Here is a 25,078-nt window from a genome sequence, read left to right on the forward strand (position 1 = left end):
TTTGTAGCCTGCAGCCTTGAACTGTCAGGAACATAGTACCTGATATGCTATTGTAAAGTAGCAACTAAATTCTGTGTAAGCAAATGGTATACATGTACATTGTAAACATGCAGAAAAATGTATAAAATTCATGTATAAATTCATGACAAGATAATAAATGAAACTGTTACAAAAATATCAAAACATTTAATTACATTTGAACATGACAACATTTAAGTGACCTATAGCTAGAGACCTTAAGTAACAAATATATACACATATTATTTACATCTATTCATACATTGTTGCTGTATCAGTGTAAGTCTAACTTGTATTTATCAGTGAATGATAATTATTTAACCTGCAGCCTTGTACTGTCAGATTAATTGAACTTACATAAAGCCAATTTAACAAAACATAAGTCTAAGTTGAAAATGAATACGTTCATAAATGAAATTATGGAACAAAGTAAACATACAATGTACTGCGGCCTTGCACCGTCAGCAAAGAATAAAACTGCAGCCTTCAACTGTCAGTAATTTGAAATTTGTAATGGCATTCAGTTAGCTTTAATAATATGTCTAATCTTTATTACCTAAAGATCTGCTGCCTTGAACCGACAGATCATAAAATGTAAAGGAAATTTCTGAAATACGATTCAATATGTTATCTTGCTCTGACAGATATGTCAATATTTTAATTATTTGGAATTGGGCGAGTTGTAGAACGAATGTATTTGAGATATGCTGTAGACTTCCATCGACCTAATTTCTGTATTTGCGATGCTGGCATATTTGATTCATAAGCATGAGTAGCCCCTCCAATACGAAATGAGTGTGCAGTATATAAGTTTGGGTCCATGTTATTTGCAATAACACAAGAGCGTAATATTGATCGAAAGAAAGCAGTAGAGATAGGCTGACCATTACGATCTCTAAACAATTGACCATTACCATTAGGAGCAATTCGTAAATACTTTAATAGAGCATGTACTGGGCATAACTTTTTGTTACTTTGGCGTGCTAAGGGAACTACTGAGATGTTGCCTTGGGAGTGTTTATAGTTCCGAATTGTGATGGACATAGAGGAAATATTTGATCGTTTATATTTGAAAACTAAATCCTCTCGTCTAATAACGTTTTGAGAACCAGTTAATGAATGAGCTAGTTCACCTACACGAAAAAGCCCAAAAAAGGCTACTAAAAACATGGCTTGCATAATGATGCGAGTGAAACCATCCGAAACAATGACCGAAAGTGATTTTAAAATGTTTCTTATATTCGAGATTGTAAACGGTTGGCGTTTGTCTAACTGCTTATGCCTTCTGATACTATGTAACATTTTCTTTACAACAAAAGACTCGGAAGGGGAGACCATATTGTGAAGTTTATGGATATATGCAATAGCAGAATTATAAGAGGTGATAGTAGAGGCTTTAAGGTTCCGTTTGTGACAAATAGCTATGAATTGCGCAAGACGTTCTGTAGAAACGGGTAGAAGTGGGCAATTGGGATAGTACGTGTCATGGAAAGTTCTGTAATGTGTTAAAGCATTTCGATAACTACATTTAGTAGATGGTGCTAATGCAGAATCTAGGAGATGATATACATCTCTGTTTATTGAAGCATGAGAAGGTCCTGTGGAACTAATGTTGGAGTTTTGTCCATGTACGGAGCAGTAGCTTGAAATTTCTGGATCTGTAAACGAGAAAGAAGGTCGGGCAATATATTATATTTGCCTGGAATATGTTCCGCTCTTAACAGGATATTATATTTCATACTAGCTATAACTAAACGACGTACCAGAGCCATAATGACAGGTACTTTACAGGTCTGCTTATTTATAATGTGTACTACTGCATTATTGTCTGTATGCAGGACTATGCATTGGTCTTTTATATGCGAGCCCCAAATTTCTAATGCTAAAACTATAGGAAGGAGTTCTTTAAAGGTAATGTTGTAAGATAACCAGCCATCTGGCCAGGTGCCGTAAAACCAGTGCAATTGTAATATAGCCCCATATCCAATAGACCCAGAGGCGTCAGTGTGTAAATGTAAAGTATCGGACGTTACCCAACGTTTATGTAAAAGTAGGTTTTTACCGTTGAAATGGTTGACAAATAATTGCCATGCCCTAATATCTTTACGGCTTTCTTTGTTTAACGTTATCCTATGGTGTGATTGTGAAACCTTTTTCGTTAAGTCTGTGAGGCGACGCAAAAAACATCTACCCGGGACTACCACTTGGCAACAAAAATTTAAAAGACCTAGTAATGATTGTAAATCTTTCAAAGTGACTTTGCGGCGTTTAGCCATTGATGCAAGTTGACTCTGTAGCTTTATCAACTTGTCTTGTGGTAAACGAGCTTGCATGTTATTAGAATCAAGTTCTAGGCCCATAAAGGTGATAACCGTTCTGGCGTTCTCAGTCTTTTCTTCTTTAATAGGAACTCCTATGTCAGAACAAAAAGCAAGGAATTTGTTTAAATCGTTCTGACAGTCCGGGGAGTGGGGAGGACCCAGTATCAAAAAATCATCCAAAATATGTATCATGTGTCTAATTTTTAATAAATTGTTAGAGATATATTCAAGACTTGAGCTAAAACGTTCAAAAATAGCACATGATGATGATGCCCCCATTGGAAGACAAGTATCATAATAGTAATGTCCCTGGAATTTAAAACCTAGTAGATGATGATCATCCGGGTGAATGGGAATTAAACGAAAAGCAGAATCTATATCTGTCTTGCTAAACAATGTTCCTGGCCCTAATTCTAGTAATTTGGTTACTGCATTGTCAAAAGTACAATAGCTAACTGTGGACAAATTTGGGTCGATAAAATCATTTACTGAATCACCCCGGGGGTAGCTAAGATGATGGATTAACCTAAATTGACCTGGGGACTTCTTCGGAACAAGGCCTATGGGACTTATGCGTAGATTTGGTAGAGGTGGAACATCAAAAGGACCTTTAACCCGGCCGGTATCCAGTTCAACCTTGAGCTTTTTGTGAACAATTTCTGGATTTTCTTCACAAGACTTCAAGTTTGGTGATGTTGAAGCCTTTAATTGACCAATGTAACCTAGTTTAAAACCTTTTGAAAATCCATTAATTAAATATTGTGCTAACGGATAATTTTGTAGGAAAGGGGCGAGGGCACTGACTTTGATAGGTGTGATTAATTGTAATCTATTTTGCTGGTCTTGAGGAGTTACTTGGTTGGGATAAGATTTTTGCGGCTTGTTCCTTGCTTGTAAATTTACAGTTGTAAGCTGCGTAGGCACCCCTGCAAAATCCACATATGTGTGGTTGAGTGCATTTTTGATTGTGGCATTGGGAGCGTTTGTTGAAATTCCAGCAGGTTTTTTCGAGAAACCGTCTGGAACTGTTAAAGTTGTTGTTACGTGTGGGTTGGTGATTAGACCGAAAGGACTGCTGGGGTTGTTGTAACGATGTACACGCCATTAACCAAAATTCCGTATGTATACGGTCCCAGGGGATGGTAATGGATTCACGTAACAACCGAAACTGAGTGTCATAATACAAAAAGGCCAAACCTGGGCGTCTTCGGGCTAGATCCCTTACAATTTCCATATATTTGAGTAATTGTTGAGATTCCAAGGGATATTAGACAAGGTAGACAGCCATGAATCTTATGAAGGCTGTCGTCCAGGACTCAATATTGGAAATTTTTCTAGTACGACTTGTTGTGTTTATCGTAAATTGGGAATTCGAATCCATTTGGAGGGTGTACTGAACAGGTTGGAAATTTTGAGAGGAAGGGTGGAGGGTAGCCATGTCTACATATTTGTTTTTCCAAATGTCCTTACATAAGGACTTCCTTACTTGGTTAATTATAGGCGTACTTATGGGCTCAGCAAACTGAATGCCATTACCTGACGTAATATTTTGAGAATGTTGGGCAACTGCCTCTTGAAAACTTGGTAAAACATGAATGCCAGCATCTGTTTCTGTTTCATCTTGATCGGAATCTGATGATGGATCATCAGACATGTCCGTGTCTTGCATATGGATAGGCAGCTGTTGTGTGTTGACCAAATGTGGTATGAACTGATTTGTTGAACTTGATGTACTCGGTACTGAAAGGTTTGTAGCAAATGTCTGAGAATTATTTGTTGTAGGCGCATCATTATTGGGAGTTTCGACCAGACTGGTTGTTAAGTTGAATGGTAAACTCTCGGTATTTGCCTGCTTTCTAGAACTGTTCCTTGGACGTTTCTCTGCCACTTTTTTGTTTTTTGTGGGTTGTTTACCTGAACAGCAAGTACATTTGGACTTAGCTTTACCACGCCTTGGCGGTTTCATCTGAAAAATACGGACTTATTTGTTAGAAAAGAAACATTTTACCATGTAAACTAAACCATGTATAATAATGTGTGTGAACTTAACTACAGTACAGTAAATATATGTGTACTGTAAACTAAAACAATCACATGGACTGTAAACTAAACCATGTGTTGAAAAATGTGCATGAACTGTAAACTAAATCACGCAGACATGGACTATAAACTAAATCATGTATAATACGTACATGTGTGAACTGATAAACTAAATCACACTCACATGGACTGTAAACTAAACCATGTATAATACGTATGTGTGTGAACTGATAAACTAAATCACACTCACATGGACTGTAAACTAAACCATGATATAATACGTATGTGTGTGAACTGATAAACTAAATCACACTCACATGGACTGTAAACTAAACCATGTATAATACGTATGTGTGTGAACTGATAAACTAAATCACACTCACATGGACTGTAAACTAAACCATGTATAATACGTATGTGTGTGAACTGATAAACTAAATCACACTCACATGGACTATAAAACTAAACCATGTGTTGAAAATGTGCGTGGACTGTAAGCTAAATCACGCCAACATGGACTATAAACGAAACCATGTATAATACGTATGTGTGTTAACTAAACAATGTGTCGAAATGTCAACTAATTCTCGGACAGATTACATGTATGTGCTAGGCCATGTAAATGAGAATATTTGTGATCATTAAACTAAATCACCATACATAGACTGTAAGTAAACTAAACACGACATGTAATCAAACTGAAAACTAAATAACCAAAACATGAACTAAAATTTGAATCATCTTTAGAATGGGCACAAATTGTACCCTAAATCACACCTACTGTACTTAATAGCTCGAGTTAAAATATGCAAAATTAATGCAATAAAGTAAACTGTTAAAAATGTGAGCAACATAACAGTGTCAATGGTGTATCATCGAATAATGTATAACAAACTGAATATTGTCTTGACCAGATTTTGTGCAAAATTTATAATTTTGATATAAACAAATAAGAAATAATTATGAACTAATTCGTAAGTATATGCGTCCCAAAATAAATATGCCTGACTTATAATGTATTAAGTCATGATTAATCGAAATATCCATAAACACGTAAATATATAGTTACATGGATATCAATTATAAATTCATATAATTATCTTGTAGAAATATATTGGGATTTAAAACACTAATAATTGCAAAATGCTTTATGTAATATTATTCCTGGCACCTTTTGTACAACTATTTATAAATACAAGAAATTATAAACAGATACATATCTTATGCCTGGCAAATGGAACGCTTGAGGGCGGCGACCACAGCAGCTCTAATATTACTAATAAGCCGGAGCTGACCAGAGTTGGACAGGTGGCATCCATCTGTAGCAAAGTTTCGTTGTTTACAGGCTGTCGACCAGAATCCCTTCATCCGCCATAAGTAAGATCGCTTATGTGTGGTGTGGTTCAGCATCTCAAGCAAGTGAGAATTAAGTTCATCAACACGAGCATTATACCAGTCCACGTTAACAGGATAATTGGAGCGAATCGACGGGTTACATCTGTGTAATACTTGAAGAACTATAACTTTCTGAACGCCAATCATAAATAGAAGGGTATCCACTAAATCTGTAATATTACAAGCAACACTTTTTGGAGAAACATCCGATTTGAAAATGTCATTAGTTCCAATGACCAGCACAACTATGTCTGGGCTGAAATCTGAAACCAATTCCAGATGCTGTCTCAAAACGGGAACCGTAGCTCAAGAAATCTTCGAAAATTGTACTAAAGGATTTCTTTGGATATTTAAATCATATCGTTGATTGCTATCGTTTTTGATAAATTCCCGAAGCCTTCGAACAAACGAATGACCAAACAATTGCACTTTAACTGCGGATGTAGCCATGTTCCTTTACAACGTAATTTCCTTTGTCTTCAGCCCGCAAAATGAATTGCATCTTTCTACCCCAAAATTGAATATGAAAACGGGGTCGCCCCCCTGAATTTAGCTTCCAATCAATTAATTAACTAATAGTCCAAATTAATACGTATTTATTTCACCTTTTATCAAGTATATAACTTCAAAAATCGATACATTTTCTTAGTAAAGAATGGCGAGGAACCTTCCACGCCAAAATTATTCCTTTGTGATTGATCTAATGCAATGATTGGTTAATCTGCATCATGTGACTTGGATCTTGATATTGATTGGCTTAGAATTATCACAATCTTGCACTAGGCTAAAACCTCGACGCTTAACGGGTAAAATTATGTACAGCAAGGAGAGCAGGGTAAATGACATAAATTATTTTATGTGGGCATAAAATCTTATATACTGTACTTTTTTCTAACTACATGTGAATATTGAAGTAAATGATCTTTTATTTCCCTGAAAATATCAATTTAGAGATTTCATTTTCAAAATCATCTAATACTACTCTCTTAGTGTGTGTATATACAATGTATATATGTGTCTATACAATGTATATATGTTTACACTATAATATGATTGTGTACATCATGTAATGACATAAAATTTGAAAAATTTATGATAATAAAATATTAATAATATTTCTTTATATTACCCCACAGTATTACCACTAAAATATAAAATGTTCTATCATTTTATTATGATATTTATTTTTTACATGTAGATTTGTGAAAAAAATGTGAATATCAGTAGTATCAAAAATTGTTAATTGTCTAATTAACACTGATAAATTACTTCAACCATGTATTGAGAACAGGTATAGATCATTTCAAACAGTCTTGCTGTTGTGTTGACGTTTTCGCGACATGGTTGTGTGTCTGCCTTGTAATCAAGAGGTCTGGGGTTCAAATCCCTTTAAGTGCCTGATGATTTTTCAGGTTAACAATTATCAAGGTGGCAGTGAATTTTTTTTTCAATTTTCAAAACAACCTGTGGCTTTATAAATGGGAAACTATAGCGTGATTAATCAGAAAAGAGGAAAATCAAATTTCAACCACTGAAAATGGAATTTACCCATACATTTAAAAAAAAGTGTAATTCAATTTAAAGGGGTTCCATTGAGGTATTTTGTCATGATGGGACTGAAATATTTTTTCCAGATAAATGTACCATTTGATGAATGTTTAGACCACTAATCTTTGTACAAACCTTTAGATCATTTGCGCACTTCGTTTTTCCAGAATAATTATTCAAATTGTAAAAAGATGACCCAAAATGAAATGGCTAGACTTTAAATATATAATAATTTATAAAGGTCAAAATAAAATTATTCTGAAATATTCAAGAATGTGCCCCATTTGGTAGAGACGTAACGGCCGTGACAAGACCAACAAATTGTAGGCGTATATGCCGGTTTTCCTGTAAAGGCAGACATCTGTGTAATATCAATTTGTAAAATCTGTCGGTTTTGCAGTCTAGGCTACAGTACGATCGAAATGTCTTGGGGACGAAAGACTCGAGATCTCCAAATTACTTCGAAATTATTTACGAAAGTTTTAGTCCTCGGGAACAAATTGACATCAATAAATAAACTTAATATTATTATTCATCAAATTCATAACATATTTTGCTTTAAAACTTACCTTATGGGCTTAACAGGCTGATATGCTCGTGAAGTATGTCATAAAGTAAACCGGAAGTTGTCGGATTCATTTATCCTAATTATCGGCTAATTCAGAGACGAATAGATTATCTATATCTCTGGCTAAAATCCACTTTGCAATTATAAACTACAAAATTTATCCGATAAATAAGGTTTTTTTCAAAAATTTCTGGAATATCATACAAAAAAAAGTGATGATAAGGTACGGATGAGTAAGTAAAATATTGCGAGCGGTCAAGCACTATGACCCAATTAATTTACTATCCCATTCATAGAATTATGTGACCTTTCAAATTATATCCGCTACGTTTCTAATACCGTAATTCAAGCTCAATTGCACATAATTTTCAAAAAATAAATTTCTTGTTACCTCTTCTGTTCGCAATAAATCGAAGTTTTCAGAAATTCAGAGCACTATATTTCACTCGCGGCGGTTATGCGTCGTTCATGGTCGGATGATCACTATGAATTCAGCTTACCTTAATTATGTTAGAATACAATATAGCATATAGAGTGGCGATGAAACGTCACAGCAGTGGGCGTTACCCTGTATGGTTGGAAATTTCGGGTTTGTAAGTGCACTAGTTGGGACTACGTCCCAACTAAAAACTTGACTTAAAGCGAAAGAAGAATGTTTTTAAATTGTACTTTGCAGTGCTTTAAGAATAAAAGATTTATTGTGGAGAGTGCACCTTCTCAATGTGCAGTAATATTGCTAAATTGAAATTTTGTTTTCGTGACACACATTTGCATACTGTTTTTCTATTAAACATGAGTTTCAGGTATATTCCAAAGGTATTATATATTTACTCACAAATTGTGATTTCAATCAGTATTTAGTTTCAGCTATGTATTACCTAGAAGTTTAGTTACTTTTTAGTCTAAGTTTACTACTTGCAATATCTGATTCAAGCTCTTCCACTTCAATATTTTATGAATGTCGAGGCGACAGTCCCAAAAGGGGGAAGTAGATCATGTGTCGATATTCGTTTTATTGCTCATATCATTTTATGTATCATTTTGTCCTCTTGTATTTGCATGCATCTTGAATGTGTAACTTTCTCGTTATCTATGTATAAAATTTCTTTACAGTTCGATATAAAGGCCAAATTTCTTTACTATTCCAATTTATTTCTTATATTTCATTTTGACATAAATTGCATATCGGGCCTCTGTTTTTACAAACTTCCGGGGCAAACCATCTCATGCATGTGCGCTTTTATAAAGATCTTTCTTTATATCTTGGTTTATGCCAGAAACTGTTTTTATTTATTTATTTAATTTATCAAGGTGTTGGTTTATGCCTTTGCAGGTATAAACAACCATTGCATACATTAAAGAATAACCCAGACGACATACACTTAACCTAAAGAAAATTTTTCTCAGTTTAATTGTATTGTTTCAATAATAACTACATAAATATCGACTAAATGTATCAATATCATTCTAAAAAGGTAATAATCACACTATTGTTAAGTGGTTATAGCATAAACAAGACATTTTAGTATGAGAATATCAACAAAATTGTTATTATACATTGTAATGTACATGTATGCAACATATTACATGTATATTATTTATATCTGACCAGTTGGTATTTCCAATATTATCATTGTTCTATTTTTAGAACATTAACTACATGCATGTCAACAAGAAGTTTCTTACCTGTTGTAGAAAATTCTAGATTATGATTCATGCATTATATTTAGATAGAAACCTCCGAAATGTTCTTTATTGTTGAAGTTGCTAGATTATGATTACTGTAGAACATAAAATACTTTTCTGGAATTTTCTTAGTTAATATATATAAAGGACATTTTTCATTACTTCTATCTTTTAAGTCATCAGTTACCTTTTAAGTCATCAATATATTTGGAGTATTATTCAATTTGGATATTAAGTGATTTATTGGAGCCTGGATTATTTAAAAATAGTTAAAATTATTCTTGTGGATTTTATTGTGGGTCTTTATTCTAAAGTGTTCTTGGATTTAACTTCGATTTAACTGTGCAATTCAAAAAGGGATCATTCCAGGATCAGACAAGACATTTGAGATTTATATTTTTATTTGGATTTCAGGTATTTGTAAACATAAATTGTTATGTAATTTTTCTTTAATAATTTTTCTGTAATAAATTTGTTATAGTTACAAGTTTGTTGCTGGCTTTTCTTTCTCGTTACGCCTGGCTCGTAACAACATTATCATTTATTTAGGGTCGCTGGATCAACCTTAAACATTGATATATTCTTATTCATGTGTTTATTATATAGATGCTTATAAAAGGAAAATATTTATAGATATTAAAAATTGTCCAAGTATTGAAAAAACAATTGTTTTGTTAGATGTTCTTCTTTTGTAAAGGATGAAATAATTTGTCATAAGAATTCAATCTCCGGGGCAATTTATCTTTGTTAACAGCATTTTTAAGCAGATTGAACGACTAAACATAAGACAATATTCTTGCTACAGTATAAAGTAATTAGGGGTGTCAAGGTAAGCAAAAATGCTAACCGTTTTAACAGCGACTTATTAACCGTGAAAACGTTAAATTGAACATGTTAAAAGAATTCTTAGATTTTGAACATTAACTTTATTTTTATAATAAGAAAGCTCATTCTGTTACTATTTTGTTATACTTGACAATTATAAAACATCCGTGTGTCCGTTAAGAATGTACCGTACACGATAAGATAGCATGAAATAGGGGAAAACATAATTAAAATACAAACAAACTGTCATATCTTATCATAAATAAACAAAAGTAATGTTAGACACTAATCTAAGACTTCTTCATCTGTTGGTCTTAACCCACCTTAGCAGTTTTAATGGATAAGCGTGTGACACTCCAAAATGTAATGATAATAGAATAAAAATCAAAAGGTCATGCTTTATGAAAGCTTCTTTTTAAAAGCCAATATTCATTATTTTGAGATAAAAAAGAACGCTGTACCATTATATCACCCAAAATTTTGGGAGACATATGGTTGAAGCTTCGCCGTCTGTCTGTCCGTCTCTCCGTCCGTCCGTCTGTCCGCACTCACAGGACAGTAATTATGTGGCTACAGGGACAATAGGTAACTGTTCTTTCTCTTTGATGTCATTCATTCCGTAATGCTTTTATGTGGTTATTTTATTTTGTGTGGCTAAAAAAGAACAATAGAGAGAACAATAGAGTAGCCACATTATTACTCTCCTAGAACAATCGTCCGTCCGTCCGTTGTCCGTCCGCATCACGCTTCACAGGTCAAACTACTGGTGGGATTTCAACGAAACTTTACAGGAGTAATCAGTACAATCCCTAGTTGTGCACATCACCGGCACATTCCGCTTCGCTGCACAAAATGGCCGCCAGAGCTAAAAATAGAAAAATCTTGACCGCCCTTCACAGGTCAAACTACTGGTGGGATTTCATCTAAATTTTACAGGAGTGATCAGTACCATCCCTACTTGTGAACATTACCGGCATATTCCGCTTCGCTGCACAAAATGGCCGCCAGAGCTGAAAATAGAAAAATCTTGTTCGCCCTTCACAGGTAAAACTACTGGTTGGATTTCAACCAAGCTTTACAGGAGTAATCAGTACCATCCCTAGTTGTGCACTTTACCGGTACATTCTGCTTCGCTGCACAAAATGGCCGTCAGAGCTAAAATAAATTATTCTTGTCCAGCCTTCACAGGTCAAACTACTGGTGGGATTTCATCTAAATTTTACAGGAGTGATCAGTACCATCCCTACTTGTGAACATTACCGGCACATTCCGCTTCGCTGCACAAAATGGCCGCCAGAGCTAAAAATAGAAATATTTTGTTCGCCCTTCACAGGTAAAACTACTGGTTGGATTTCAACCAAGCTTTACAGGAGTAATCAGTACCATCCCTAGTTATGCACTTTACCGGTACGTTCTGCTTCGCTGCACAAAATGGCCGTCAGAGCTAAAATAGATTATTCTTGTCCAGCCTTCACAGTTCAAACTACTGGTGGGTTTTCAACCAAACTTTACAGGAGTGATCAGTACCATCCCTTGTGCACATCTTTGTTAAATTTCGCTGCAAAAATGGCCGCCAGAGCTAAAAATAGAAAAATCTTGTCCGGCCTTTTCGGTGGCGGAAGCCTAGCGATAAAGGTACATGTCTTTCACCGTAGGGATCATGGTTTCGAGCAATCTATGTCACGACCTATTGCCTCACATAAAACCAGTACAAGTTTGTTTCAGGGAGCACAATATAGAGTGGTTCGAATTAATTAACTTTCGTAGCAAACGATTAAATATAAATAATAAAATAATAATTACAATAAGATTTATTTACGTAAATATTCACTGAGGTGAAAGGAATCATTCATTCTTATTTTTTATACAAACTTATTTTGTTTGGTTGGCTTTTACATTGCACCAAAAAAGTAGGTGTCATATGGCGACTTTATAGATTGCTGGTTAAGGTAGACGTCAGATGCCCCTCCGTGCATTATTTCATTTATGAACGGGCACCTGGGTAGAACATCGACATTCCATGAGCAAGCTGGAGAGTTTTCTAGCATTAGAGAACACAAGTACCTAACAGGACTCAAAACAAACGCGGTGCATTTATCTAACACACTGGTAATCGAGTGCGTGTTTTTTCATAGGCGCGTGAATTCATGAATATATCTCGTCATTGCCATTTCAGACAAATTAAAAATTATCATTCCAACCTAAAATGGAAGACTTCTAAGATTAATTATATTGTACAAAATAGCTTTGAAGCATATTCTTGAAACTGTAAAAATTAACATTAACCTTATGATGCGAAATTGAAGTCTTATATTGCGAACAGAAGCATACTTGCTGCTTGAAGAAATAAATTTGGTCTGTTTACTCTTATGTTGCTTTACAATGGCAACAACATATTGTAAAAATATGGCAGCATAAGAAATGAATCAGTGTGTTGAAAACTCCACATGTACAATCACTATTCTTGACACATCTATGGCTAAGTAAACTGTTTTTTTCATCAAGCGAGGCACCGAAATACCTGCCAAATGTCTCATTTTCGTCGAAATCTTTACACATGAAATACGCCAGCGTCTTTGGTATGTCTTTCGCTTCGTCTTCTTCTTCTTCTTGTTCGTACGATTTCTATAACAGAAAAACGTGTTAAAGCTAAGATACTCTAAAAATAAAAACGTTATACAATGTGCTTACCTTTTAAAGGCTAATTATGGTAAATAGAGTTTCTAAGAGACAATAAGATAATAAGTTTGCTTTAATGTTTAAAAAAGTACATTGTAACAATTAATGAAAAAGAAGTAATCATAATAATTAGATTGTGATTTGTCAGAGGTATTGAATCAGTAGGGGGAAAAGTATTACATTTTAAGAATGGCTCATTCAACTCAAATATAAGATACAAATATAAATAGCTTTACCTTAACGACTTCGTAAGCGCTGTTAAACAATGCTATCAAGAGGTTTAATACAAACAATGTGAAGATGATTACATAGACAAAGATGATAACTCTTGAAAACAAATATATATTTTGTTGGTCTCCAGCCTCTTCCTTTTTTAGATATGCAAACGACGCAAACATTTCGTCACCATTTATCAACGAAAATAATGTTTCCGCAGTTGTAGAAAGTTTGTCAAACTGAAAATATGCCAATTTTACTTATTGTGGTTATACATCAGCCTAAATCACTTGACAGTTTTAATATTATTTTTTTTTATTTTTCCTGTATAACTTGGTTGAGATTACATTGACAGAGTAAACATTTTTCGATGTTAACTTTTTGCGTTTGGACATAATAAGCATTATGGCTTGTGTTTATAATTTAATTTATAGGAGAATACCAGTAATAGCCATATAGATTGAAAAGTGTCGGTGTTACGTAAAACAATTGTATTGAAGGGGTTTAAATACCTTAACATTGTATGGTCCAAGTACAACATATATACCAAACAGAAAACCCACAAAGATGATCGTTACACATGTCAAGAAAAAGATGACATCTACAGCTGATCTTTTGAGTGTTTTGAACAACAACTGAAATAAATATCAAAATGAAACGCTAAAGAAAAAATCCGTTCTTCATCAACTTGTCACAGCACAGTTTATTCTTTTTCGATTAGTACATTTTAAACTTGTCTTATAATTGCTGATATATAAATTTAAAGAAAATAGCAAAAGCCAAAGATTTCATTTACGGAATGTATTTGTTTTTGTATTTTAAACTTTAATCTAATTTCTAATCAATTATTACCAACATTGATTGTCATTTATTATTATCATCATTATTAATATTATTATTATTATTATTAATATTTTGTTATTAGCTTAATAGCTGTCGATTTTTACTTTTAAGAAACATGCATGTGCATGTAATTTTTATTGATATTTTCCGCAAATTAAAGCAGTTCAAACCAGATGGATGCAAAAATTGAATTGTCATCTTTAAATATCAATTCTATAGTGAAATGAATACGGGAACATCCATTGTTTCTTAATACTTGTTCTTTTTTATGTGGAACAAATGTTCAAATTGAGGATTTATGATAATCTATATTTACTTACCGTGAACTTGTGATTAATTTTTATAAATCGTAACATAGAAAACCATGTCAATAAACATCCTGAGCCAATATACACAACATTCTTGTCCCATTCTTTCAAAGGCTGTTTGAAATCACTGTCATCGCCGAGCTTTAGGTATTCAAAAATGTTAAGAAGCAGTCAAGTAGGTCTAATAATGGACATAAAACCGGTATGTATTTAAAAGTGTTTTTATCGCATGATTTTCTGTTCCGCATTGACTGCTGCAAGTAGCCCTAAGTACATATTATTAAAGACTGTAGAAGAGATATTGCTTTGGACTGGACAGTGACAATAGAATTATACTCTTAGCAAATTTGTCTATATATAAACTAAAAAGGATATTTCCAAAAACAAAGAAGAAATCTTAACAATTAGTTTATCACATACCCGTTCCGCTTTTGCTGCTCCGAAAAAAGGCGAGCTAAATTTTAGCGTTACACTATATGCGCGGCAAGGAAAAATGATTCTTTTTAACTTGAAAAAATCTTTATTTTTGGGTATGTGATAAAAAAAATATTATATTCGTGTAAGTTAATTTCTGTATTTATTAAACTCGTTGAATATTTAGCAAAAGACTCGAATAAAACAATTCTATTCATCTCGATATATGAATTCAGTATTGAACTTACAATCATTCAATATTGTCTATTTTTCTATCAAATACCAAACTATCAGCTTTCTTTCTCATTTTCACAGTGAAAAAATATGATTAAACTACTTGTATTGCTTACAAATAACAGAATTTCTTTGGCAAAACTATCACTGTTCATTATCTTATCATGATTAGATTACACTAATATTAAGTCTTTCATTATTTTTTGTTTGTTACAAAGTTGCAACGTTTAAACATCAAACCAAAGGAACCATCGCCATTTGCGTTTAAAATTAAATCTCTTCGCATCTGGCTTAAAACCTAAAACATCACTACGAATTTAATTAAGAAATACTTTGGTCATTAATTTGATAATTATTTATTGACGTGTGAATTTTTTTTTATAAATTTGTCTTACCGTTGACACTATCCATGTAACACCCGCCAATGTGAAGGCATCACCAATAATAGATGTAATATACCACAAATTTACATTACCAAAATACTCACTCCATGGAAGATTACGTTCGTCAACCGAAAGGTAGATAGTAAAGTAATTTTTTTTCATGTAGCGATATGTTATCTGGTAAAAAAAGAAATAACTTTAAAGCTGAAATTTAATAATAATTTACGAACGTGTGAATCTTTTTTGTTTTATATAAATTTGTCTTACCGTTGACGCTATCCATACAACACCCATCAATGTGAAGACATCACCAATAATGGATGTAATATACCACCATTTTATATTACATAAATACTCACTCCATGAAAGATTATCTTCTTCGCGCGACTCACCGTAGATATCATGATAATTATCCTTCATGTAGAAATATGTTCTCTACTCAAAAAGAAAAGATATAACTTTAAAGATGAAAATTGAAAGGAAAATTTTATGCGCGATATCTGACTAAAAGATAATTGAATAGGATCAAATTTGTTGGAAGGTATGTTACACAGGCAAATGTGTATTTCACTGAAGAATATGTTATCATATTTAAAATGACACAAAACAACAACTCAATATGATTATTTTCAATAGTATTGAACATTGTAGGTCAAAGACAATTGAGCGGTATGTTATATATGATCCTTCTCACTCGTAAAAATAGTAGTACAATGTACAAATTAAGGAAAAATTGCGTCTCATATCTTAAGCTTGACAGACATGATTTATAAAAATACCAATATATGAATAAAAAAGGGACTCTACCAGCAATGCAACTATCATGCGTAACAAATAATTTGTATGCACAGTTTACTCACAATCAATGTAATGATTATTCCCGAAAGTGTTATGCCATCGACAATCGAAGTGATGATTGACAAGTATTTAACACATTTGGCATCATGCCCAGTGTATCCTCTACATTGTGGAGAATCTGTAATACAGAAATGTTATCCAAACACTCATGTTTACTCTGAATTTTTATTCCAAACATATACAAGAATTAGGTTCATTTTCAGAGACAAGACACTTTACACTAATTGCTAAGTATTAGTTAAGTACAAAAGCGGATTCGAAAGGTTTTTTGAATGAGCTTTTAGCTTCCAACACAATCTAACTAAAATAGATTCGAACAAAAGTAAACTAAGCGTAATTGTGATAATGACTTTGTAATATGAATAATCACTGTTAAAAATGGTTTCCATCTTATACAATTATTGAGATAATGTAATAGAATTATTATGAATTTCAAAGCAAGGAAATACGACGGTTGTTCGCGAAGTCCGTGTAAAAAGTTGTTTATAGAAAATAAATAAACTATATCAAGATAAGAAAATGCATCACTAGAAAATTTATTTCATTACAAATACTGTGAAATACTGCACATGAATTTTACAAAACATGAAAATACTATGGATTACATAAAACACAATGCATGTAAGTACAACCGGAGCAATGGCGAGGCGCTCAACGTCAAAAGTCAAGTTTTTTCTATGTAGTCACCGCCTATGTGCTCGCATATATGATGCCGGTGGATCCATTTCTGAAAGGTTTCTGAATACCACTCTTCGTTGCAATAATGATTTAAGTAGTCTTGAAACGAATTCCTCGTAGCTGTGCCTTTAGTTCAGAAATAGAGTCTGAAGTATATGTGAGCTAGGTCTGGACTGTAAGTTACGTGCGTATAGTAGCAATTCAAAGCCAAGTAAGTCTATTTCAATCGTAGCATCTCTTACCGTATGGTACGAAGCGCTATCTTGATGCAGAATTACTCTCTCGAATGGTAAATCGGGAAGTTTCGTTCATAATGCACTTGCGAAACCCTCTTCAGAACCTAAAATACGCAAGTGCAAGCATACTGAGTTTTGGCAGTAATAATAATTTGTCCGTACATCTGTGTGTAATATCATTTATTACTTATTGTAATGATATTTTATCATTTTATGTAAATATTAAAGTTTTTAATTATAATGTTAAAATTTACCTTTGAATAATACTGTGTGTTCATGGTTTGCTCGTCCGGAATCTGGTATTGCAGAATCATGCTCTTTCTGTCCATGAAGAATAGGAACATCTGCTTGCCGCCGTTTCTTGTTAATTTAGCTTGTTCTTTGGGGTGTTCTCTGTGGGTCTTTCATATGGATGACTGAACTTTTGATTCAGGGTTGTAGTGCCACAACCAAGTTTCATCAAGCGTAACAATGCGGTCTAAAACATATCACCTAACTCCAATCACCTCATCTCGCGTTTTTAATTTAGACATATTTACTTTTTCCACATTTTTTCGGTCTTACAACTGATGGTCGGCTAGTCTTAGGCTCTGTTGAAATTGAAGTAAAACCATTTCGGAACCCATTGCACCACTAAAAAATGAAATACTATTTTTACGTTTTAAATCACTTTACCGTTTCCCTTGCCTGTTTTTGGTATGTGGCCTTAACCCGCGCATAATTTCAGCGACGCTCTTACTTCGACGTTGTCGTTTGACGCTACGTCGGATGAAGTATCGCTATGTTGCTATTTACAAATTTTATGACAACTTTGCAACCGGAAGCATTACAGTAGTGAACTTTGACGAAATGACGACAAGACTCAAGCTAATGTCAAAAATGTTTCTCGAAAAATATCTTCACGACTTAAGCATAAAATTCGCAAAATTAAAGGCGCTATAAATTCGGGCGAAGCTTTAAAATAATGGTTGCTCCGGCCGGCGTTACACGCGTTTATCATATTATGGCATTGCATAAGTGTGTTATGAATGGACATCTAAATAAAACGACTTGGTTACAATAATTATTTCAGTTTACACGGAGTTCGCGAACAGCCCTAGTATATTATCTGCAACATTTATGACTGAATTAAGAATATTGTGTAATAGAATGTAATCCTGCAAATCGGATGTTGTGTTTTAACTGGTAGTTAATTTGAGACTTTAATAAACAGGTCTAAAAAATACATAAATACAAATGATGTAAATCTGTAACCTATTTTGGTAATAGCAAACTAAGGCATGTTCTAATGTCAGGATTTTCTCTAATATGAAGAAAATTATTTTCAAATGTCACAATTCTAGCCTGTGCAAGAATATATACTACTCCTTTCGATGTGATAAAAGGATTTTGACTGACTTTATTATTTGAAACGACCATTGCAGCATGAGAATATATTGTTCATCAAACATTTTTGGAATCCATTAAGCCCAACCACTTATCATTTACATCAAGTGAAAACAAGATCCTTGTTGTTTCGATCAATATATTATTGTCACAATTCAAAAGGTATCTCTTTTGCAATCATAGAAAGTAGAATTCCGTTTTGTCATTAGAGTTCACATTCTAAGCTGCATTTATAGAATACAAACACGTGAAAAAACAATTTAGCCATCCCATTTAATTTATATGTTCTGGAAATAAAAGTGGAAAACCGTTTCTAACCTTTTAGCGAAAAATTCATTTTAGAACATGATATTGGCAAAGTATTAGTGCTGAGATCAACGGTGACCTGCCCATTGTGGTTATCATCATCAAATGTTACCTGTTAACAAAAACAAAATACTTCTGAACAATTTCAGAAATAAAAATCAGAAAAAAATCCCATAAACTTAAAGAATGTGTAATCAGCTATATTTGTCAGCAAATGTTTGGTATAAAGTTAAGGGGAGAACTTTGTAATGTAATCACAACCTGTCAATTAACCTCGTTAAATGATCGTACTAGTAAATATAACCCAATAACATAGAGTTGCTCGAATAACAATTGCAATAAAAGATATATACTTAACGTGAATGAAAATCAGAACTTTAAAAAAAGAGAGCACATATCGTATGCAAAATGATGCGATTGAATTTTCTGAAGTTTGTTTATGTTCCATTCACTGATTCATTGTCTGCTGTGTTTTCAGCACACAAATTATCTGCAATTATCTAAGATTACTCACATTTCCGTATATATGCTGACATCTGGAATCGTTATACGACCTGCTTACTCTTAGCGTGTGCAATGAAAACATAATGTTCAAAAACAACATTCTGCAGAGAAACAAACATAGAACTATGTTGAAATTCTTATTTTTAACAATCAGGTAAATTAAAGATTAATATATACATTCCGAGTAAGTCAATGCATCCAAGAATTTTATAAAATAAATTTTAATGCAATAAATAACACTGCATTATCTAAGAAAGTTGCTTTACCGTTTCGTTCAATGTTAAAAGTAAAGTATTCTGATCGAACCAAAACCAAATAACCTTTTTCCGACAGTATAGAAACAGGTTTGTCTTGTCCGTACACTGAGACTCATTTTTTATATATTAATATTAAATAAAAGATCATTTCAGCTTTAATATGACTATTCCAAAAAAAAAAAAAAAAAAAAAACGGGACAAATGCATTATCCTTATTTACATCGTTAAAGGCTAACTAACTGTGATGATCGAATGAATAATAGAACAGATCTAATAAAGATTTATTCACAATCACTTGTATGGCATTTTACTCAATATATCAGTTTTTCATTTAGCCACTTGAGATTTTCACGTTTTTTCTTCCAAACACATGTTTTTGAAAGGACTGTTTATCATTTCGGTCACTTAGCTGTATTGTTCTTCAATTACTCGATGCCAAATTTAATAAAATCCAAACCCATCCTTCACTTTATTTTTGATTCTTATTCTAAAAAAATATGGAGACTCTAAAAAGGTTATCGAAACGTTTCCAAAATTCCGATGATTACTCAATTGCTTACCAAAGCGTATATTGTAGCAAGGTGAAATGCATGGCGTTCTTTTGGACATAAGCTAAAAGTTCAATTTGCTTTTTACCTTAAAGGAACCTCAATGAGGTCCAAATCTTCAAAACTTAAAATTTAAAATTCTAACTTATATCAGCTGGAACATTCAATACAGAAAAATATAAGCAAAAGATATTCAAGAAAACTACCTAGAAATGAATTGAAACACGTATATCTGTGCTATTCTTAGCCCGATTGAGTGAAAGAGTTTCACGATTTACAATTTTGGGCAACGTTTACCATTAGAATAATTAATAGGCAAAAAAAGAGTGAGAGAATTGTCTTTAAATTTTGAATACAAGTTATTGGTCTAGACCTACATTAATCTCAAAATTTATTTCAAGTCCTATCATGTCAAAGAAAACTTAGAAGAGTCCCTTTAATGTGTAAATGGTACATAATTAAACAAAAATATACATGTTTACCTGTCAAGAGAAGATGAAATATTGAGCATGTCTAGCTCCTCTGTTATATTGTAGCTATATATTGTATGACCATCGGTATCTTGGTATTTTGACAATCCATAGTGTGGCTCAAAGCTTTTCTGGACTTAATCAATATAATATACCTTTTTAAAGCAAATTTGAAGTAATATGTATGCAGTTATGTATGCAACATATTACATGTATATAATTTATATCTGACCAGTTGGTATTTCCAATATTATCATTGTTCTATTTTAGAACATTAACTACATGCATGTCAACAAGAAGTTTCTTAACTGTTATAGAAAATTCTAGATTATGATTCGTGCATTATATTTAGATAGAAATTTCCAGATTATTCTTTGTTGTTGAAAGTGCTAGATTATGATTACTCTATAACATAATAGACTTTTCTGGAATGTTCCTAGTTTACATATATATTACGGGATATTTTTCATTTCTTTTATCTTTTAAGTCATCAGTTACCTTTTAAGTCATCAATACATTTGGAGTATTAATCAACTTGGATATTAGGTAATTTATTGAAGCTTGGATTTTAAAATAGATTTAATTATTCTTGTGGATTTTATTGTGGGAATTTATTCTAAAGTGTTCTTGGATTTTACTTGAATTTAACTGTGCTATTCAAAAAAGGATCATTCCAGGATCAGACTAGACATTTGAGATTTCATTTTTATTTGTACTTAGGTATTTGTAAACATAAATTGTTATTTAATTTTTCTTTAATAATTTTTCTGTAATAAATTTGTTATTGTTACAAGTTTCTTGCTGGCTTTTCTCGTTACGCCTGGCTCGTAACAATTAATAAGTTAAAAGTGTTGTTGGGGAGAAAAGTGAGTTTTCACATTACATAGTAAGCAAACTAGGCATCATGTTGCAAAACTGAGACATATTCCTTCCGTTTCATGTAGAAAGTATTGTGCCCTTTGTATTGAAAATCTTTTTAAGTACATGTACAATGAACAGGTCACCAAAGCAAACATAGATCTTTATACAAAAGTAAATAAGAATGGTTTTAAAACTCAACAATTCCTTTCCCTTCTCTTTAATATTAAGATCATTATCAAACAACTCACTTACTGTTTGAGACAATTCTATTAAAACGATGGAATTCATGATCAAGTTCCAGATCAAAATAAACGAGACGTATCGTTATAGAATCACTCTCAAATTTCTTGAAATATCCAGTTGTTGTAACTTCAGCGTTAAAGACCTGAAAAATGCATGTACAAACTTTACATATATATAAACATCTTATACTCCGACGTAGACAATTTTTTCAATTAAAATAATATTTTCATTTACAAATTGTAAATAGAAATAACAAAACGATAGTGTATGTTATATTAAGAACATGAAGTATAATAATTTAGTTGACTGGTACTGCCATTCAACGCTTTCATACATAGTCCAATTATTGTCCTCATGTTGTGATAACAAATTAAGAATAAATTAGCATTATGAATACATAATTTCAAGAAAAGTTTGTAAAATATTTGACCAAAACAATGTATTTTCGTTCAGTTTGTTCTCAATCTGTTGACGATTTCGAATTTATAAATTATAAAAAAGATTAGCATAGACTGAATTGACTTTTTATGAATGTGATGTAATCTTTTTTCTGATACAGACTTAATTACACACATTTTCGACGGCATAATTGATCCTCTTTCGTAGATCTTTCTGATTATAAACAGCGAACTTCCCAATAGACGGAGGATATGGCAACGTCTCAAAGCCTGAAACGTGTAATGTATTTTAATAAAGTTCTGTCAGTCAAATATGGTGATAGGCAAGATTGGCATTAGGGTTAGTGTCTGCAACTCCTGAACTGGCAGTGCGATGACTTCCGAGAGAATTTTAAGGATGTATTTTGTACAAAAACGGTGTATTTAGGGTATTCTGAATTTAAAATATATTTCATTAATAAATTTGCGTTTCCTCATTACATTGTTTTCGTATGAAGATATTTACTGATTTCGTAATACTTTAATTGTTGATTGAGGAATACCTGAGTCATCATTGATCCGCGCCCACAGGCACAGATCTATTTGTGATTACCTTTTTTTCTTGTCCATGAACTCGATTTTAATCAATTAATCCCTTGGATTTACAGCTAAAAATAAATTCGAAATCAAGAACTCCTTCCGATTTCTATCATGTAAAGTTATATATTGGTTTCCCCTTCGGTGACTCGCAGTATGTCATGAATGAGAACGTGAACAAATTTCACTCCTCAACCCCGGGGAAGGCAGTGTAAAAGAAAGGAAAATTATTTTGAATTCGGTAATTTGGTTCTTACATTTGTATATTCTACAGGAAATTACTTATTACTTTTTGTAGTACACAGGGGCTTATGTATGCATGTTATTGCTGCACATGCATTCGAAATAAATAAATAAATGACTTAGCTAAACATGGTGAAAGTCCGAAAATCTATATATAAAAGTAATTATAGTTTTGAGTCTCTAAAACTAAACGAAACGGTCTTACGTGCCGCACTATGGTAATAAAGAACGAACTGAGTAAATATGCAGGGAATGAAATGCAGTCATATTTAGCAATACATTGCACTCTTTATAAATTTTTGATAAAAAGGTACGCCATTAATTCACGAATTGTTATAGCATAGTATTATCATTTTTAAATTGTTTTTTTCGTAGGTTCTTTCCGGTAAATTAATAGCTCCTTCAATCTTACGGCCCTGATTGCACTTCTGACATTTTTTACCGTGAACATTTTAACCGACCTTGATTTCCTGAATTTTTGCAGTAAGAAGTTGATTCTATTTTATTTGAAGGCACTCGCTTTTATGGTTGTTTGAGTGGAATGTTGATTTGCCGAATACTATGACATTTCAACAATAGAAACTTTCGTCTGCAGTTTTAACATGAGGTTTTTGTGTTTAGGAATGTTAACACATTGCTGGGTTTGACGAAGACGAAGAGTTTTGTTTCATTTTGTTTCATTTCAGAGTGTGTTCTACTTTCAGTACCTTTCTGGGACTTGGGACTTGAAATATAACTACTGTATTTTAAGTCCCAGGTATTTATAGAAACCATTTTCTTGAATTTGACATGAACAAAATGCATAACTATATCAGTTCCTTTTGTTGCTATTTTCTTTTACTGTTTGTTTATTTGTTACAATTATAATAATAAAAAACAGACTTTGTTCATTTTGACTACTGTTTTGTATGTTTCAAAAATACATTAAATATTCTAATCTCTATCAAGCCTAACAAAGTTTATGATGAACCATGTCTTTCGTCCGCCCATTTATCTATAATATAAAATTCTGGTTAAATCCAAACAAAAACATTAAAATGCTTTGCACTTGATTAAATGCTTTGCATTAATGCTTTAAGTGTTACATCATGATATACCATTTGCGCGTATTTTGTAAAGGACATTTTGAAAAATAAAGTCGGTAGAAGTTTTGTTTAGGCTTATTTACATATGGAAAAGCATGATTAGTTGTTGCTATTTGTAGAAAAGGAGTAGCATTATATGTGAAAAAGAAAATGTACATGCTTTGATATTTTTTATCATCTAATATTACTGACTACAGTAGTAACACAACCAGAACAGTGTTGCACGTCTGTCATGTCACATTACATTTACAAGCCGTGTAAGTCTTGTTTGTATTGGCCTTACTTTCCTTACCAGATAGGCATCGGTAAAAGTATTTAAAAAAATAAAAAAATATATATGGCCCCACTCTCAAGGACAGTGCATACGATAAGTATAATTATGAAAAAAAAAAAAAAAAAAAAAAAAAAAAGATTTACAAAACATCTGGAATAACGTTCAATAGTACTTAATCTGAATAGAACATGACCTGTGCGTGAGAATGATTTGGTACGGTATCTGTAATGAGCGCACTTTTGCGCTGACCTCAATTGCTGCATTGCAGCAACAATTGTACTTGTTATGGTATAGTGTTGTCAGCTATTTTTACATGGATGACGCATATTTAAAAAAAAACTTTCAATCTTTAGAGATTTCTCATGTTTTGTACCCGTATCTGTGCAGTTCTATTCAATAATGTGAGTTATTTTACGTATTTTATTTAGTAAAACACTGTTAAAGATCTTATAACACAATTTTTTCATGGTTTTATTTCATAAATATGATGCTCTAATTATGATTTGTCAACATTGTATGTTCCAATAAGCATTATTTATAAAGATAAAACCCAGTTTTACATTCCATGTAAATAAAGGGAGGTAATTAGAAATTTATTTTCTGTAAATTCTAAGTCAAATTTTCCAATAAGAAATGAGTGCATGTAGTTTATTGATTAAATATAATGTGCACAAATA

General features: G+C 32.7%; 2 protein-coding genes across 2 annotated transcripts in view; both read right to left on the bottom strand.

Annotated features, from left to right (window-relative positions):
- On the bottom strand, positions 1-6,459 carry LOC132750916 (uncharacterized). Its single transcript, XM_060740987.1, has 3 exons — positions 6,380-6,459; positions 3,876-4,305; positions 1-1,676 (listed from the first exon to the last, which is right to left on the bottom strand). Exons 2-3 carry the CDS (start codon positions 4,303-4,305, stop codon positions 676-678), a joined length of 1,431 nt encoding a protein of 476 aa, XP_060596970.1. The 5' UTR covers positions 6,380-6,459; the 3' UTR covers positions 1-675.
- A 5,737-nt stretch (positions 6,460-12,196) lies between these two features.
- The window catches only part of LOC132750917 (mucolipin-3-like), a 45,303-nt gene continuing 32,421 nt past the window's right edge, over positions 12,197-25,078 (bottom strand). The window contains exons 10-20 of the mRNA XM_060740988.1: positions 22,399-22,493; positions 21,835-21,967; positions 20,734-20,857; positions 19,457-19,547; positions 18,955-19,054; positions 16,339-16,454; positions 15,491-15,655; positions 14,460-14,588; positions 13,809-13,931; positions 13,317-13,535; positions 12,197-13,026 (exon numbers count right to left, since the gene is read on the bottom strand). Of these exons, the coding sequence (XP_060596971.1) occupies positions 12,769-13,026; positions 13,317-13,535; positions 13,809-13,931; positions 14,460-14,588; positions 15,491-15,655; positions 16,339-16,454; positions 18,955-19,054; positions 19,457-19,547; positions 20,734-20,857; positions 21,835-21,967; positions 22,399-22,493 (1,553 nt within the window). The 3' untranslated portion in view covers positions 12,197-12,768. The remainder of the gene's footprint in view (positions 13,027-13,316; positions 13,536-13,808; positions 13,932-14,459; positions 14,589-15,490; positions 15,656-16,338; positions 16,455-18,954; positions 19,055-19,456; positions 19,548-20,733; positions 20,858-21,834; positions 21,968-22,398; positions 22,494-25,078) is intronic.

This window comes from Ruditapes philippinarum, unplaced genomic scaffold (genome assembly GCF_026571515.1).
Source record: "Ruditapes philippinarum isolate M1 unplaced genomic scaffold, ASM2657151v2 ctg795_1_1_1_1, whole genome shotgun sequence".
Taxonomy (NCBI): Eukaryota; Metazoa; Mollusca; class Bivalvia; order Venerida; family Veneridae; genus Ruditapes; species Ruditapes philippinarum.